This window comes from Erythrolamprus reginae, chromosome 3, assembly GCF_031021105.1.
Source record: "Erythrolamprus reginae isolate rEryReg1 chromosome 3, rEryReg1.hap1, whole genome shotgun sequence".
NCBI lineage: Eukaryota > Metazoa > Chordata > Lepidosauria > Squamata > Dipsadidae > Erythrolamprus > Erythrolamprus reginae.
In genome coordinates, this window is record NC_091952.1 from 148,891,844 (window position 1) to 148,910,141 (window position 18,298).

At 41.0% G+C, this 18,298-nt stretch overlaps 1 protein-coding gene across 1 annotated transcript; it reads left to right on the forward strand.

Annotated features, from left to right (window-relative positions):
• The first annotated feature begins 725 nt into the window (after positions 1–725).
• Positions 726–18,037, forward strand: PAX1 (paired box 1). The gene is made up of 4 exons (XM_070748613.1): positions 726–1,572; positions 4,802–4,947; positions 5,858–6,083; positions 16,857–18,037. Exons 1-4 carry the CDS (start codon positions 726–728, stop codon positions 16,952–16,954), a joined length of 1,317 nt encoding a protein of 438 aa, XP_070604714.1. The 3' UTR covers positions 16,955–18,037.
• The last annotated feature ends 261 nt before the right edge of the window (positions 18,038–18,298 follow it).

Sequence of the window (18,298 nt, forward strand, 5' to 3'; positions counted from 1 at the left end):
ACATCACAGATTTTAAATTTCTTAAACTCATGAGGATTCATTACATTAAACTTTGAGGTTAATATTTACATGTGTTACTTTGACCCCCGCTTAGTAAAGCCCTCCAATGAAGGCTTTACTGTGCTGGAGAACCTATAGGTGCTGGAGAACCTATAGGTGCGAAGGCAGCAGATGTACCTGAACGAAGGGGTTGGTATAGGAAAGCACAAGAATTGGCATTGCTTTGCAAATGGTTGCCAGAATTCAAGCGATGAGTTCAAATTAAAAAGTAACGATTTATAAACTTTTGGAAAGACATGTTTGGCGATAGGACTTAGATTTCCGTGCGCATGGATCTTTAAACTATATTGCCTTGCTCTTTAAAAGGAATAGCCAGAGAATTCCATGAGTTACACTTTATATGTATTGCTCAAAATAAATAAATAAAGGGAACACTCAAAGAACACACCCTGGATCCGAATGAATGAAATATTCTCATTGAATACTTTGTTCTGTAGAAAGTTGAATGTGCAGAACAGCATGTGAACTTGATTGTCAATCAGTGTTGCTTCCTAAGTGGACAGTTTGATTTCACAGACGTTTTATTTACTTGGAGTTATATTGTGTTGTTTAAGCGTTCCCTTTATTTATTTTTTGAGCAGTATATATTAGCATTAATACATATTCCATGAATTTCACTATATATGTATGTGTACACACACACACGTATATATAAGGTTTAACTAATGGAATATCTATGTAGGCTAATTCAGCTAACTGATTTTCCAAGATTCTTTCGGTCCATTCTCGTAGCCCTAAGCGAGTCTCTAGATCCGTTCGCTCCTACTACCAGGCGTGGTAAGGGACCCCGGCGCCCTTCTTCTCCTCCTCCTCCTCCTTCTAGTCGCAAGTCCTTCTCTTCCGGCTTTCTCCCCCCAGAGCAAACCTACGGCGAAGTGAACCAACTCGGCGGCGTCTTTGTCAACGGGAGGCCGCTGCCCAACGCCATCCGCCTGCGGATCGTGGAGCTGGCCCAGCTGGGCATCCGACCCTGCGACATCAGCCGGCAACTGCGGGTGTCGCACGGCTGCGTGAGCAAGATTCTAGCCCGCTACAACGAGACGGGCTCCATCCTGCCCGGGGCCATCGGCGGGAGCAAACCCCGCGTCACCACCCCCAACGTGGTGAAGCACATCCGAGACTACAAGCAGGGCGACCCGGGCATCTTCGCCTGGGAGATCCGGGACCGCTTGCTGGCCGACGGCGTCTGCGACAAGTACAACGTGCCCTCGGTCAGCTCCATTAGCCGGATCCTGCGGAACAAGATCGGCAGCCTTTCGCAGCCCGTCGCGCCCTACGACGCGAGCGGCGGCGGCGGCACCAGCAAGCAACCGGCCCCGCAGCCGGCCCTGCCCTACAACCACATCTACCAGTACCCTTATCCCGGCGCCGTCTCGGCCTCCGGTACCAAGGTGGGCGGCCACGCCGGAGCAGCACCGGTCTCCGCGGCCCACGTCAGCCTCCCGCGCTCCTGGCCTTCCGCGCACTCGGTCACCAACATCCTCGGCATCCGCACCTTCATGGAGCAAAGCGGTGAGTGGATCAGACGACCACAGAGGTGTAATTGCCTCTGTGGCTCCGAGTGGTAGCGGAGCCCGGCGCAATTCTGCTACCGCACCTGGGCAGGTAGCGAAATCGCGCGCGCGGACACGCAGGTGCGCACGGGAGCGACCACACCTCACCCTCCCACCTTAGCAGCCCACCTCTACCGCTGTCAGTTCGTTTATTAATTTAATTTATATGCCGCCCGACTCCCAAAGTACTCGCATGGCGATTTATGGAATACCAAAAAAACCCGCAGTCTCTGATTTATAGAAAGAGTTATGTCTTAGATCAAACTATTCCTTGCTATGGTAGATCTGCTTTGTGGATTTATTTTTAATTAAGAGGGTGGGTTTTATAGAAATTCAGGATATCCTCCTTGCCTTTATTGTCGCTTTGATTTTATATTCCCAATACTGCGGCTTTGAAAACAGTATTTATAAACAATTTGAAAACACATTGTTTATAAACAATGCATGTTTCTATTTGTCTTAGGCATGGGCTCAATTCCCAACTAGGAGTTTATTTCCAATTGTGAGGCATGTGGTAGCTAACTATTTATACTGCTCAAAAAAACCCAACACATCCTAGATCTGAATGAATGAAACAGTCTGGTTGAATACTTTGTTCTGTACAAAGTTGAATGTGCACAACATGTGAAATTGATGGTTTGATTTCACAGAAATTTGATTTATTTGGAGTTATATTGTGCTGGTTAAGTGTTCCCTTTATTTTTTTGAGCAGTGTAATTTAACTCATCAAGACTAGATTTATCAACTCCGTGTCACTTACGAGGCAAATGAAATTTACTCAAGAAATTTGAGAAACACCTCTGATTAATATTTTTTTTTCCTAGAGCATGCCCATAGGCCAATGCATACTGTGAAGCCTTTATTCTAAGTTCATAGGTTTTATTATAAGGCATCAATCACCACTGCAGGCAGAAGAAAATATCAAGTTTAGAACTAGAGACATTTCGAGTCTATCTGGGTTCACGTATTTGGAATTCCCAGGAAGTCATAACAAACCAGTTTTGAATATATTCATTCTAAAATAAGTCAGCATTAGTTATTATTATATTTTACATATTTCTTCGCTGTTGTTTTTCATTTCTGCTCTAAACAAAATTATGCATGCCTTTGATATGCACACCAAATTCAAGAACATATTTTACTTAGTTTGTGGAACATGCCTGACTATTCCTTAAGAATAATTGTGAAGCTTGCAATGATCTGCTTCTCCCAGCCATTCTAAAAGACAGCCCTTTATGTGTCTGTGTTGCTTCCTCCAGAAGAGGACATGATCCCTGGGCCATGCAGGCCTGGCGGTAGAAGATGACTTCTTCAGATTTTTTAATCCAGTCCTCTATACGAGTTTCAAGACCAAGTGGGGCTTAAATTAGTTTGCTTATTTGCTTAATGTCTCATTGCTTCCTGGGAGCTTTTGCTGCTGCTATAACAACCTGGAAGGACAAAATTCAGCAGACAGAACTCTGGCTGCTGTTGCAAAAAAGGCCTGGACATCTTGAACTTCTTATGAAAAAATGTGGAAAATATTTTCATAGCGATGAGAGATTGCCAACCACAAACTCCGAGCCCTTACACTCCCCTCTCCCTTTAGAAAAATAGAAAGAGAAGAAAAAGTGGTCTCAAGAAACAAATTCATATCACAATTATTTTCTGAAAGATCAAATATCTGACAGGGTTTCTTTTCCACTTCTGATACGATTACTCGTCCTTCGGTTGTTTTACACTCCATATTTCTGTCTTCTCCTGGTTTGTACAATTGCTGAGATCCCAATTATCCACAAACTCTTTCTTAGAGAGAGGCTGCTGGTGTTAGGGAGTCTTCTATTTTTAGTCTGTAGTTATCTACATTGTTTTGTTACTAGGAAACCTTAAGTTACCATTTAATTTAATTTAATTGTTGAGTTTGGGAAAGAGAGAATGTTCTACTTTGCGGCTTCAAAATAAAACCAGTGAGGCACTTGAAAGTTGTTCTTTATAATTCAATAACCCATCTTTTAATAGATAATTGTGAAATGTTCTCAAAAAATGCCATCCATGTTTTAGATTAGATTTTCAAGTACCTTTAAGGGCTAATCAATAAAGATACTAGAGATTATACTATCAGCTCTTCGATTCTGATATTTCCTGTGGTATCTGGATGTATTGCAATTAGTTCCATCATCCTCAGGCAGAACAATCAAAGGAAACCAATTTAATGGACCTATTCAGGTGTTTTAGGCTGTTTGCTAAAAAAAAAAAAAAGGAAAGGAAAAAAAAGAATGGTCAGACAGTACCAGCTCCTCCTGTAAATTAATTTTAACTATGCCGAAATTTTATTTAAAAGATGCCAAGCACAGAGTCCTTCCCATTTTCACCCCATAAGCACTTGGACATTTCTGATCTTTGTATCTAATTCACTATAATCCTGTTTTCCATTTATAATAACACCCTCGAGAGTCTCCTAAATGATATGGGAGCCAAAAAACCTGGTTCATGTAATGAAATAGGCATGGAGGTGGATGAGTATCTTTTAAATAAAATGCTGGCCAAAGCTGTTTGCAGTTCTGTCTCCGCACTCGTTTCCAACCTCGAGTTTTACCTACTGTGCAGATCCAATTCAATATGTAAGTTAGTTGTAAGACATTTGTGACCCTAAGTGTCTTCTGAAAGCTCAGTTTCCTCTCCATCCACTGATGTGTTTTGTTGAAATGCTTCCCACCCAAACAGAATCTGCAGTGATGCTGGGAATTAGTCTTTCATAAATAAATCTGGATTGAATTTATTGCTAGCATTTTATACAAGGCTAGGGCATTGCAGTGTGGGCAAAATAAAAATCCATTTTATACAAATCCTTTAGCCTTAGGGAACATCAAACCCTTTCGCTTCAGGGAAAATTGAGAAGGGGAGCAAACACTGGGGGTAGAAGGAAGAGATCACCATGGAATCTCCTTCCAGTTCTCTAATAAAGCAAATGTTTGATGTTATCTTTTCCTCTGCAATTTGGAATGAGATTCCTCTTTAGGGCATCCTTAAAAATGTGAGGCCCAGACACTGTCCCTGGAGCCTAATGGGTTATTTTTATTGACCTCTAGAGACTTCATAGAGCTTAACAGAGATCTCTGAAAAGGTGAGTTATCATCCAGGAAGTAGGTGTGGGATTCACAGAAGGAAGCCACTGGGTCTAATATATTCCCCAATCTCTCCCATCCTAGGTGTTCTAGCTGGGACAGATGGTTCTACCTATCCTCCCAAACTCGAAGACTGGCCAAGTATGAATAGAAGCACCTTCCCTGCTGCAGGGCACGGTGTCAATGCACTTGACAAATCAGCAGCAGAAGCAGACATTAAATACCCCCAGGTAACAGTGCAGCCCCTTGGGAAATCAATAGCAGGAAGGGCTGCAGAGGGCTGTGTCTGTGGTCAGGAAGTGAGGGTGGGCAAGGGGGAAAGGAAAAATGGAGAAGCAAAGCAGGGATTATCATATAAGGAAAACTATGTTTCTGACTTAGCAGTAAACAGGTACTGAGCCAAGATCGGGGGGGGAAAAATGATTATTTTTTTTCCCCTCACAAGATTATTCTAATCTAGTTCTCCTTTTAAAGGGAACTCATATTAGGGACTGGCAGGCTGAGGCCACCAGACTGAAGTAAAGGGAATGTAATTTTCTGTCTTTACACCAAGAACACTGTCCATCAAGGGCTGCTGGCTGCTTTCAAAAAGCAATGAGTGAGGGCCCCAACAAAGACTCATTTCACCTACTTTGAATTGAAATTATATGTGCTTAATAGAATTCTTAATATCAGATTTAAAACATTGTAAATTATAGTTCTGGCAACAACTGAGGCCTCTGCTTTGTAAGCTAAAAAGGGGAAATTGACACAGGCACACTCCTAGAGCAGCTTCTGATTATTGTGATTGATATATTTATCTTTGTAATTTCAAATAACTTAGCCTTTTTTGGGGATAATAATCTTTATATTTCCTTGCACCAGTTTCCATGATTATTCAAACCAAGACCATAAACTGCACGAACTGAGATCAAGAATTACTACTGCAGGTTTTGCTGTGCAGGTTTTTCGCATTCCTCTTCAATTTAATTTCATTCTCTAGATCCTTATTTGGAAGTGAAGTGAACTTGAAAAGATAATTTAATTTACTTCCCCATTCATGTAATTAAGATCAGAGCAGGAATGGCAAATCCATGCTGGAGTATGACCTCTCTTCCTAAAGCTCCCATTCTTCCACATGCATTTTTTTCTTCTTTGCAGCCCCCTCCTGGGCTCTCAGCTGTGAGTCCTTTCCTGTCCCCTTGTGCATATCCATCATCAAACCAACCTGGCGTTTATGGAGGGCCAGGGGGAAGCTATCTAAGCCCATCTCATCACCACTGGCAGACCCAAGGTAACCCCTTGGCTCATCACCACGGGCCTGGAGTAACTGTTCATGGTACAGAACTGGCTTCCACTGTGGCTTTCAAACATCTCTCCAGGGAAGGTAAGCAAAGATGAAAGGGAGGCACAGCTTTCTTGGTCAGTGGCAAAAGAGGGGTTAAAAAGACTTCATGCACATTGTGTTCTACTGTACGTTCATGTCCCCTGTATTTCCTACGCTTATCGTTCATTTCGGTGGTTCTGAATTTCTAGTTGAGCTATTTCTTTCTTACAATGTGCATGGTCAGTTTTGTCAACTACCTTCCAAGATGTGGCTTTTATGTATGCGTAGTATCATTCAGCAACATTCTAAGAGATACTGCATTGGTCTAAACCAGTGTTTCCCAACCTTGGCAACAGTGTATTTTGAAAATGTTCCATAATTTTAATTTCATTCAGTTTGCTTTCAGCAAGCTTCTGTGATTTCTTGTCAATTATTGTTAACCTCATCAGAAATAACTTCTTTCTGTTGAAAGTGCTGTTTCAGTAATTCAGTTATTGTAAGTTAAATAATTGGAGGTGCTTTCTGGCTGGGAAAAAAATCCCATCATAAATATTTTCTTATCCCTTGCACAGAGCTGCTTCTTTTTTTCTTTTGTATTTTTTTTTAAAAAAAACAGCTATTATGCAATAGTCACTAGCTGCGTGTGGTCCCTTTTAGGATATCAGATTAGGCTGCAAGATAATTGACAATGATTGATGACACTGAAATGAGGTGCCCCGCCACACATGTGAATGTAGTCTCTAAATAAGACTTTGGAAACAGGAACATAAAAAGAAAGGTGCCTATACTGTATATATAAAATGGGTGCCTGAGCAAAGATTGGCTTGTATTCTATGGCTCTTGCCTTTCAGATAGTACATAAAGCATTTGTAAGCGGAGGTTTGTCCTGGTCAAAATGAAGCAGGTCAATTCTCATACATCTCATCTCTTAGTGTTTCTATTACAGTACAGTAATTTGCAAAGTATAGTGCAAATCAAACACGATTCTACATAACAAAGTCTGTATGTTATTTCTTCCATTTTCTATGGCTAATACTCTTGACCTAAGGAATAAGGCAACTGTATTCATACATTAGCACACATTAACACATTAATACACTATGAGCATATTTGGAAACAAATACAATAAAATCATTCCTTCCTCTATATGTACAATTTCAAATTTATTTTGGACTTTTTAAGATAGCTTAGAAAGTCTAATATACATGTACATATTTCCCTATCTAACTAAAATTGTCAGTTGCTTATACAAAAGACAAGCAGTAGCAAAAACTTCCATCTTCTAGTCATTCCTAAACATTAGTCCCTTAAAATGTATTGGAACGTTTACATCATGTTTATTTATGCAGATCACAAAAGAAAAATAAATAGCTACCGAATGCACCATGTCTTTTCACAAATACAAGAACTGATTTAAAAATTAATAATTTCAATATATAGTAGTTTATTGTTTTCATGGAACAAATCCACCATTAATTTTAACAAAGAGAAAGACATTTTCTAGAGCAATAAAAATATCAAGATCCTATTAAAGTTTCCTTTGCCAATAAACTAAGAGAACTGCTACCTTTTAAAAATATCTGAATTAAAACAAACAATGCATTTATTTTTAAAATCTGAGCACGTTAGATATTACTTCATTGTTTTATGGATCTTTCCTTCCTGTACGCTTCTTTTCCTTTTCTGCCATGTTCATAGGTTCATATTATCGTTTTCTGAATACAGTACTTATGAGGAACTGAATCCCACCAAAGGGCGTATTTTCAAATAGTTCTGCTTCGAATTCTGTGAGCTTTTTCTGACTAACATTTCTACCTCACTGGCCCAGTTTGAGCATTCATTAAATTATAAAAGTGCTTTTGATTTGAGTGGAGGTTTCACCCTATTCTTCATTTGGAAGGAAGGTTGTGTGAGTAGCATTTACTTGAGTATTTTGTACCGGTATTTGTGAAGTTTCAATTTCTCGATTTGTTTAGTTTGGAGGAGGAAAAACCATAATTTATTAAAACTAACAATTTTACTTAAAATGTTAATACTGAAATGTTAGTGTCTTTAAAATGTTCATATCAAATTGAGTTTTTTTTTAAAATAGCATGGTCCATGTGGTTTTGGAAACAGAGACCAACTATTTTAAAGAAAATGTGGTGCACTTATCCTTTCTTTTTCTCCTGTGATATAATTTTTAAAAAATCAGCCTTATACAAATTATCCACGATACCTTGGTGGGTAGCTTTTGTGTATTTTTCCTGCTATACGGATATCTTTTTCATTTTAAAGTGTCCTTCTTCACCTGTAGAAATCTAGTAGGTGGCACAAACAGTTTGGTATTTCCAGTAAGCCTTGCTTCTTTACTGCTGGTAAATGTTGAAGCAGGATAGGCTTAGGGGTGGGACACTGAGCTGAAGGAAGTGCCAAGTTAAATGAGGTTGCTCTATGTTGACTTGAGTTTACTTATGCACACTGACTTCAGTAAGCAAAGATTTTCACAAGCAGTGAAGACTCTTTGATTTTCCCTAAACGTCTTCTAGTTGTTTGGGGATTAGATAGGAAGATGAACTTCCATAAATTCAAAGCATGTTTCTTTTTAAGCTTCCAATTGGTATCATCTGTTCTAGATAAAACTCAGTGGAAAACATATTTATTTTGCTGAGCTTTGCAATTTGCACAATCCAAAAAACTTGGCAATAGTACAAAACTGCTTCGGGGGAAGTTCTGATGCCAGGCTTGGAGGATACTGCTATGCCAGGCTGCTGTTTTATTTGAAAGGTTTCCACAATGCAGGCAATGTGTACAAAATCAATGAAGTGCCATTTGTTTTTAAATGGAGCCAACAGAAACAATTTAATAAGTCAAGCCTAATATCAATTATGCCCTCACACATGAGGAAAATAGCAAAAATCTGATAAAGGGGTCTTGCCACTTATTACCTCACTTCAGTCATGAGTTTGAGCATAAAAATTTCTTAGTCTTACCCCTCTAACACTTTCTGAATAAAGATTTACCCAATAGGCCCTGGAAATTCTAAAGCAATATGAACATTGTAAAATCTATACATATAGTACAACACTGAAGATTCTTATGCAATTTTTTTCCCTTCAGTATAATTTTCCAGATTACCTCTGTTGGAATATATCTTTTCAAGTACAGGTAGTCCACAATTTACAACAGTTCAATAGTGACCGTTTGAAGTTGCAACAACACTGAAAAAAGTGATGTGTGGCTATTTTTCATGCTTAGGTCCATTGCAACATCCCCATGGTCTTGCGATCACAATTCAGACTGTTGACAACTGACTCATATTTATGACGGTTGAAATGTCCTGGGGTTATGTGATTACCTTTTGAGACATTCTAACAAGCAAAATCAGTGGGGAAGCCAAATTCACTTAACAGCAATGTAACAACTGCAGTGATAGTTCTCTTACAGTGGCAAGAAAAGTTACAAAATGGGACAAAATTCAGTTTAACAAAATATCTTGCTTAACTACAGGAATTCTGGGCTCAGTTGTGGTCATAAGTCAAGAACTACCTATACTGACCAACTGTAAAGGTAACCAGACATTTAAATTACAATCACCTACTCTTTCCTTTGCCCTATCAAACTTAAAAGTAAATTCCAACCAATTCAGAAACTCCACTTACTTGCATGAATGCCAAGGAGAGCTTCTACTGAGATCTGTGCTGGTGTGAATACAGAGTAACAGAATTGGAGGTCTTTCAGTCCTACCCCCTGCCCAATTTTTGTTCTACAATTAGCCTAAGGATGAATCAAGACAGTGTTACATTTGTTCCTACACTTTGGCCATGCCTTCTTGACTTGAGGGGTGCTCCTCCATACTGCTACCCGTTAAACTGCTTAATTAAAATGGATGAGATATTCAAGACCAAAGAGCTTCTTCCTGCCCTATTATCTATAATCTTAGATTACTGATCCCAAGAACTCCCATATACCATAAAAGAGCTTTCAGTGCTAACTAATTTAGCTTATTCAAGAAGAATGGCAAATGTCAAGATCAGACCTGGGCAAGGGGCGGCCCGCGGGCTGTGTCCGGTCCGCCCATTGTCTGTGACTGGCCCGCCCACTATCTGACCTGTTTCCTGGAGGAGGAAGCCATGAAGTGAGGGGGGGGGGAAACAAGCGCCTCGAATGAACAGGACAAAAAAGCACCCACCAACAAGGCTCTCTTAGAGCCCCACCGTCATGGGACAAATCGGGGTTGCCCTTTTTAGTCCTGTTTTGCTGCAGGAAAGCAACAATCCCTCCTTCCTCACGGCTCTCTCCTCTCTGTGGTGCCAGACAAAAGGCAGCGGGTTGGGAGGGGGGGGGAGTTGCTGAGGCTCAGGGCGGCAGGAGCAGGAGCCCAACCGTGTGGGGAACAGACTGGGCAGCCGAGACGGGAGGGGGGAGGAAACAACAGCCCAGAGGATAGGATGCAAGGGCGGAAGGCTGCTGGGGGAGGCGGTGGTGGGCCGACACAGAAGGGAGGAAGGCAGCAGGCGGGCGGCTTTATGCCATATTGGGTGCTATTGTGCCATAAGCGAGTGTTATTGTGATAATACGGGGGCGGGGCCAGCCAAAAGTGGGGGTGTGGGCTGCTGGGGAGGGGCAGCACGAGTGAGGAAGTGACAGGAGGAGGGGGAGGAGAGTGGAGGGGCAAATAAATAAATAAGGAACAGGGGGAGGTTTGTGCTCTTTGTGTGTGTGTAGGGGGGGGGTAATTTTGGTGAAAGAAAACAAGGAAGAGGATAGAACTGAGTTAATTATATTAGTCAGGCCCTCTAAAACCATCCCAATTTCTCATGTAGCCCCATGGCAAAATTAATTGCCCACCCCTGGTCTAGATGTATGCAAGTCTCCTTCATTCAACAAATTGATGTCATGCTTCTCATAATGTTTTTGCAATTCCTGGATGTTGCAATCATTCTAAAAGTTTCTAAAACCCTTTTTTACACATGCTGAGATCCATTTAACAATTGGGATCTTGGCAACTACCTCCTTACTTTTCATCTTACTCTGGGTGGCATCTCCTATTAGACTATATAACTCCAGCCACCATACTGAAAACTCTTGCCAAATCCTTCAGGGCCTTAGTCTTGGCAATGATGCTGCCCCACTCTTTCTAAGCAGCTGGGTCATGAGACGTCACCATTGCTTGCCTATGAGTGCCATTTCAATGAGGTCCAAATGCAATAATCTGCAGCTCCTACAGAATAAATCTTGAAGCAAAATGCAGCTGCCATGGCTGTAGTTCCAATTCAAAAATCAATGTGATATATAAACTCTGGCAATCTGGACTCAGTTACTGATCAAAAGTGATTTTTGATCACATACTGTGATCATTAATATACAATAAATAAGGAGACACCCAATTCTAGAAAAGCTTAGAAAACTTTTGCATGGCAAAAATCTGTATCCTCAGTTGTCAGTGGTAATAGAAGAGGTCATTTTGCTTTTCTGGTGAGTTTTCCGAGTTTTCCTAGGAGATAAACTTGCCCATTTCAGATTATGTTGATAACTCCCCAGTTAGAAATGTACTACCCCAAAGCATAATGTTTGCTGCATGTACTACCCCAAAGCATAATGTTTATTTATGGAGGAAAGATTCAACCACTGTGTAGTTAAAACATTTTTGTATATTTGGGGAAACTGGAACTTTACAATATGACTTTATGATTCATTCACAGGACCATCCTTCTAAGTTCTTTTGAAACCTAATATGCTTGGTGTTGCCCATCCATTCATGGAGTTTAGCTAGAAAAAACAAGGCTATCCACACCATACTGATTGAGTAAATGGTGACCCTTCTACAATTTAATGATGCATATTGCCGTCAGTATGATTGAAGCTGCAAAAAATTGAAGCTCTTCTATTTTCATCCCTTGCGTTTGTTATACCAGGTGACATCTCCCTTTTAATGTTGGGTGCAAAGGACAGCTCTTTCAATCTGTCTTCCAAATTCCCACAGTGCTACCTGGACTTCCTTTGGCTTCAGTTTACCTACTCTCCTTCTATGTCCTATATTCTTAGTGTTCTTTCTAGACATGTTCTATTTGCAGTTATATTCTGAAATATCATCTGGTTATCACATCAGTTTGACATCAGCCCTGTCATACTAAAATTAGAAATAATTTAAGGAAAATGAATGCCTCAAACCACCCTACTGTCCATTTGGTAACATCAAAGTAAGACCCATCTCTCATGTTTCAGGAACTAACAAACTGCCTCAAAGCTTTTCTATAAATTTATCTACAGGGTCCTTTTCCTTTCTAATTAAAAGTCAAATTCAGCCACCAAGCAACTGAATGCAGTGAATGATTGAAAGCACTGTGCTATTGGTTTCTATAAGAGGAAAATATCCAAGTGATATTTGGTATTGATTTAGTGTCTTGCAAATAGATCATTCCAGCATTGTCCTAAAACTGTAGGTTTATAAAGTTGTAGCTTAAAATGGTAAATAAACTATCCAAAAATACTGCTTTCTCCTAATATAACTATAGCCCCATTAACATATACAATTAAACAAATTAATCTAAACTTTTTGTTCCCAATGCAGTAGAAACCTTAGTATAGTTTTCTGAGTTTTAAAGGCATATCCCAGTGTAAATGTCACTCTTACCTTGTAGATGTATCTGTCCACTTTTATCTTTCTATATATTTGTACTCATTCATAGCTATACAATATTAGGGCCCAACATGGTTAAGTGACTGAAGCTTAAGCCAAGGATTGAAGAAAGCAGGGATGGTTAGTCTAATGAAGAGACAGAGTAGGGGTGATATACCAGTGTTTTAGTACTTGAGGGCCTCTGACAGAGATGAATGGGTTGGCCTATTCTCCAAAGTACCTGAGGGCAAGACAGGAAGTAACAGATGGAAGACTACCAAAGGATGGTTCAACCTAGGACTAAGGAGAAATTTCCTGACAGTGAGAACAATTGATCAGTGGAATGACTTATCTCCAGATGTTGTGGGTGCTCCAACACTGGAGGTTTTCAGTATTTGCCTGGAATGGTATAGGGCAGTGATAGCAAACCTTTTATTCCTTGGGTGCCAAGAGCATGGGTGCATGCTATTGCACATGCACAAGTGCCCACACCCATAATTCAATGCCTGGGGAGGATGAAAACAGCTTCCCTCGCCCCCTCCCCCCCCGGAGGCCTTCTGGAGGCCGGAAACAGCTTGTTTTCCAACTTCTGGTGGGCCCAGTAGGCTTATGTTTCGCCCTCCCCAGGCTCCAAAGGTTTCCCAGGAGCCGGGGGAGGGTAAAAATGCCCGCCCATCCCTCCAGAGGCTCTCTGGAAGCAAAAAATCCCCTCCCAGAGCCTCTATGTGAGCCAAAAATCAGCTAGCTGGCACACATGCATGTTGGAGCTGAGCTAGGGCAACTGCTCGTGTGCCACCAGATACGGCTCCCAGTGCCACCTGTGGCACCAGTGCCATAGGTTTGCCATCGCTGGTAGAGAATCTCCTGCTTGAGCAGGGGGTTGGATCTCGCCCCCCCTCTATCTATCTATCTATCTATCTATCTATCTATCTATCTATCTACCTACCTACCTACCTACCTATCATCTATCTATCTATCTATCTATCTATCTATCTATCTATCTATCTATCTACCTACCTACCTACCTACCTACCTACCTACCTACCTACCTATCTATCTATCATCTATCTATCATCTATCTATCTATCTATCTATCTATCTATCCATCCATCCATCCATCCATCCATCCATCCATCCATCCATCCATCCATCTAAACTTAATTCCTTCCATGACCAGGTTCTTAAGTAGAAAAGTTTGTAAATAGAAGCAATTTTTCCCATAGGAATCAATGTAAAAGCAAATAATGCATGCAAACCTATTAGGAAAGAAATAAAAGCTTGGAATTTGGGTGGGAGGAGGAGGAGGAGGAAGAGGAGGACAGTCACTGCTGAAGGAAGAAGGTGAAGGGAATCCAAAAAATCCAAAACTTTACGGCTTAAAAAAAAAGGGACTCTGAGGCGGTGAAGGGGAGCATGCGCCTTCCATACACCCAGCGTGAAGCTGCCTCACATACACTGCACCAGAGAAAGAAACTCAGATGGGCAAGAGGCAGAAACCTCCCGCTCCTTTGACCGAAAGGCTGCTGCTGCTGCTGCTGCTGCTACCCGCTTCCTCTTCCTTCCCATGCTGAAGGGCTCCTCTCTCTCGCTCTTTGTAGCTAGAGCCTTTCCTTCACTGTGGTGACTCCTCAGTTTGCTGAAGCCTTTTGCTTTTTCCCGCCCAGAAGCTCTGGGAAGCAACCTCGTGGTGGGTATATGGGAGGCAGCACAAGGGAGTCCCCAGGGCCAAGTGGTTTATTCTCTCTCCCAGCGCCCAGAGAATGGAAAACCACCGAAAGGCTCCTCTGGCAGCCCAGAAAAGCCCGAGATGGCCGGGAAAGCCCGGGATTAAAGGGGGAATGGCAGGAAACTGGCCGGACCTTAACTCTGCTCTCAAATTCCCTGGGAAATTTTTCTAGGCTTTGGTTCTTAAATAGAAAATGGTTCTTAAGAAGAGGCAAAAAAATCTTGAACAGCCTCCATCGTAGAGTGAAAAGTCTCAATCTCCTAATAGATGAAATCAGCGTAAGCTAAGCCATCCTTCAGTTCTAAAGTCTTATGGCAATATTACATGAGAAGCAGAATACACATTCTGGCAGGGAACTCAGAAACAAGTTCGCTGACCTTGGTCTTTTCTGACAGATATATGGGGCCAGGCTGAAACTTTAGTGAGCTATTGGAAAAAACAGTATTTAAACACTAAGTATGCACTCATTACATGCCTGCTTTTAATGTAGGAAATGAGTAAAATAAGTTGTAGTAATGACTCACTTGAAATAAGCTCACAGAATTAGCAGATCTCATTTCAAAGTAAATAATTTTAGGATGAATGTTGGAGGATTTAAAAATCAAACACAGAAGCATAATGCATCTTTAATTAAGCTGCCCTGAATTTTCGGAGAGGGGCAGCATACAAATCTAATAAATTATTATTATTATTATTATTATTATTATTATTATTATTAGTAGTAGTAGTAGTAGTAGTAGTAGTAGTAGTAGTATTAATGTGTCTCAATTTTACAAATATATAGGGGGAAAATATTTCTCGGATAACAGATATTAAAGTCATCTGAGGGGCAGCTAGATGTTACCTCAAAAAAGTTCTGATTCTGTTCTTCACATCTTGTCTTCTTCCACCCTCTTTTTTCTGACATTACTTCTAACCTATAAGGCATAACATAAATAATTTATTAAATATACATTAATAAACATTTTACAACATAATAAAAGCTTCAGTTCAGTCCAGGAGTTATAAAATCTTAATAAACCCACTTCTGTAGGGGTAAGAATAAACTCATCCCAAAGACTCATTATGGGTAAATGGAACTAGAATTATTTCAGGTGAGTCAGGAAAGAAAAAAGACAAAGACACAAAAGATGTAAAATTGGAATATTTTTGATGGAACAGATCTCACAGGTCTGAAAGTGAAGTTAATGTGTATTCTCAAATACTCTGTGGGGCACAAAGGACAAACATTAGTGGGGTTTTTTTTCAAATGAAGAGCCTTCTTCCATGGGCATTTGGATCCCAGCACCAAATTTCCTGAATTTCCCATACCTGTGTTTCCCTGAAAATAAAACCCTGTCTTGTATTTTTTTGAACCTGAAATAAGGGCTTGGCCTTATTGCCATGCACTCAAAAGCCCGATTGGACTTACTATCAGGGGATGTCTTATTTTGGGTGAAACGGAGTCAGTCAAGAGTTGGGCAGCTTATAAATGTAACAAATTAAATTAAATTTATCATACATATTCTGATTGTTCTGGATTCCTAGCTAAGCAATTATTTTCTTTGAATATGCATGCTCAGTCTTGGTCAACTGCTTCCAAGTAGTGGCTTGCATGTGTGAATAAACTATCTGAGCAAATAATCTAAAAGAGATACTTTATCAGTTTACACAAAGGATTACTCATTCCATGGCCATCAGTTATCAAGGGCTGAGAAAAGGATAGCAGGTGAAGCACAACTTTTAAAATCCTGCTGGTGTCCCTTGAGATTTATTTTCACTGAGACTTTCAAAAGAGCAAACCCCTTCATACATAATGAAGAGTGGTATCTTTTTAAGGCATATTTCTTTTACTTTTACTATGAATACTGCTTAACTACTGTAAAGGTGGAGTAGAAATAAAAAAAGTTCAAGATTATTTCCTCAATGGACCAAGAAATATACCGTAGTAGTTTTAAGTAGACATTCTAATGTGCTTGGAATCACTTGTAATGTGCTTAACTGAAAATATATTTATTAAACCCCATTGAAAATAACAGAAGAAATAACTCGTTTATTTATTTTGTTTAAACGGGGGAGGAGCATATCTTCTCACCTGAGCTGGTAAAACCTGCTTTGCCATTTCAGACTAGCTACGGAACCCTTTTCCAAATAAAGCATTTTTAACAAAGAAACAACAGCAGCAAAGAAAAACAGCCGGCGTGGATAGAAACACTTGCACAGCAGGGGAAAAGCTAGGCAGTGAGCGATAGTTTTCCACGCGCAAGAATTTGTCTTGTATGTGAAAGGGAGCAATCTGCAGTCTGAGATGACACAGGCACCGTTCCCCCCCCCCTCCGTGAGAACTAGACTTAATGCCACCAGTAACCCCAACAGGCTTTGGGACCTTGGTCTTTTTTCCCCCACGAGAAAACCCGGCGAGTGCCCGGGTGCTGCGGTAGAGGCTGGTTTTGGCGCCTGACAAGGAAGCGCGGGATCAACCCACGTGCCTTCATCTCTCTCTCTCTCTCTTTGTTCCTTCTTACAGCTGCGGACAGAAAACAGGCCGCCGGTTCCGGGAGCAAAGCTCCGACAGACGTCCTCTCCAGCATCCACGGACTCTCTGCTCCTGCCTCCTCGTCCTAGGAAGAGAAAGGCGGGAAAAAAGCGTCGGAGGCGGGAAGATTGCGGAGGAGATTCGCCTTTCTCCCAGAGAGGCCAGGTTTCAATCGGGAAAGGAGGACCTGCGGCCTAGTCAGAGGCGCGCCGATGGGGCGGGCTGCTCTCTTGTCTTGGCCGCGTTTTTCTCACGGAGCCTTCTCGCCCAAAGAAACGCGGAGGAACGGGCCCCGCGCGTTGCCTTCTCTGCGCAGGAGGGAGGGAAGCGCCAAAAACCAACGCGCCGGTTGGCCTCTGGCTGTGGAGAAAGTGAGGAAGGACGTATTGTTTTGATTTACGCAGCGCAGAGTGACTCGAGGAGACCACGCGCGGTTCAAGACGGCTGAGTGTGAGGGACGAACTCGTTTAGATGGCGGACGGCGGGGTGGGTTTCTTTTGGTCTAACAAAAGATAGAACAAGACAAAAGACAGATTTTAAACCACAGCCTTCCCATTGGGCGGTTTTTTGGGCCTGTAATGTACTTCGGGTCTAGAAAAAGGGGGTGGTTGGATGTACAAGTTGCTGCGTTTTTGACTTCACTGACAGCGAAGTGCATTTTGCATTTCAAGACACATTACCACTGAAACACTTTCTTGTCTTAGCTACAAAAAAAATAAACATTTTTTTTAAAAAGAGCCAGAAGGATATTTTCATTTCTAGGAGTCTTTCTCTTAAATGAAAAGAGCTACTATCCCATCTCATTGCACTCTTCGCAATTTAAAAAAAAGCCCTTCCAGATTGAATCCTACAAAACTGACTGGAGGTTTGACAGTTGGTCAATATAATTTTTGAACAGTTACGCAAATTCTTTCCAATTTAATTGTGAAAAGTTTTAGAACTGACATGAAAAGTTTCAGTAATTGACTGTATATCATGTTAAACAAACAAATTAACCTGAGCTGGCAAATGAAAACAAGGACATTGCTCAAACTTTTAGCATAGCCTTCCCCTTCCCTTCATATTTCCAAAATGTTTTCCTTGAACAGGTTTCACAAGACTTCTGCCTGATGTTCCACTCTGCTAAAGTCCTGTTTTGCTGGCATAGACATGCTGCTAACTCCTAATGCAAAATGGCAACTTGGTAACAATCTTTCCTGATTTTATATTTTTGTAACAAACCAATAAAATATGAATAACAATCTTCCTTGTGTTGTGTGTGCGTTGGGAGATGATGTCTTCTTAAATATTGCCACTAAATTGGTCTTTCTACAGCCAAATCCTAACCATGTTTACTCAGCACCGCAGTAAACTCAGATGACTTCAGTAGGATTTTCAAATAGCTGGAACATACTCAAATATTTTAAATCTGCTAGAACTTCAAATGTTATGAC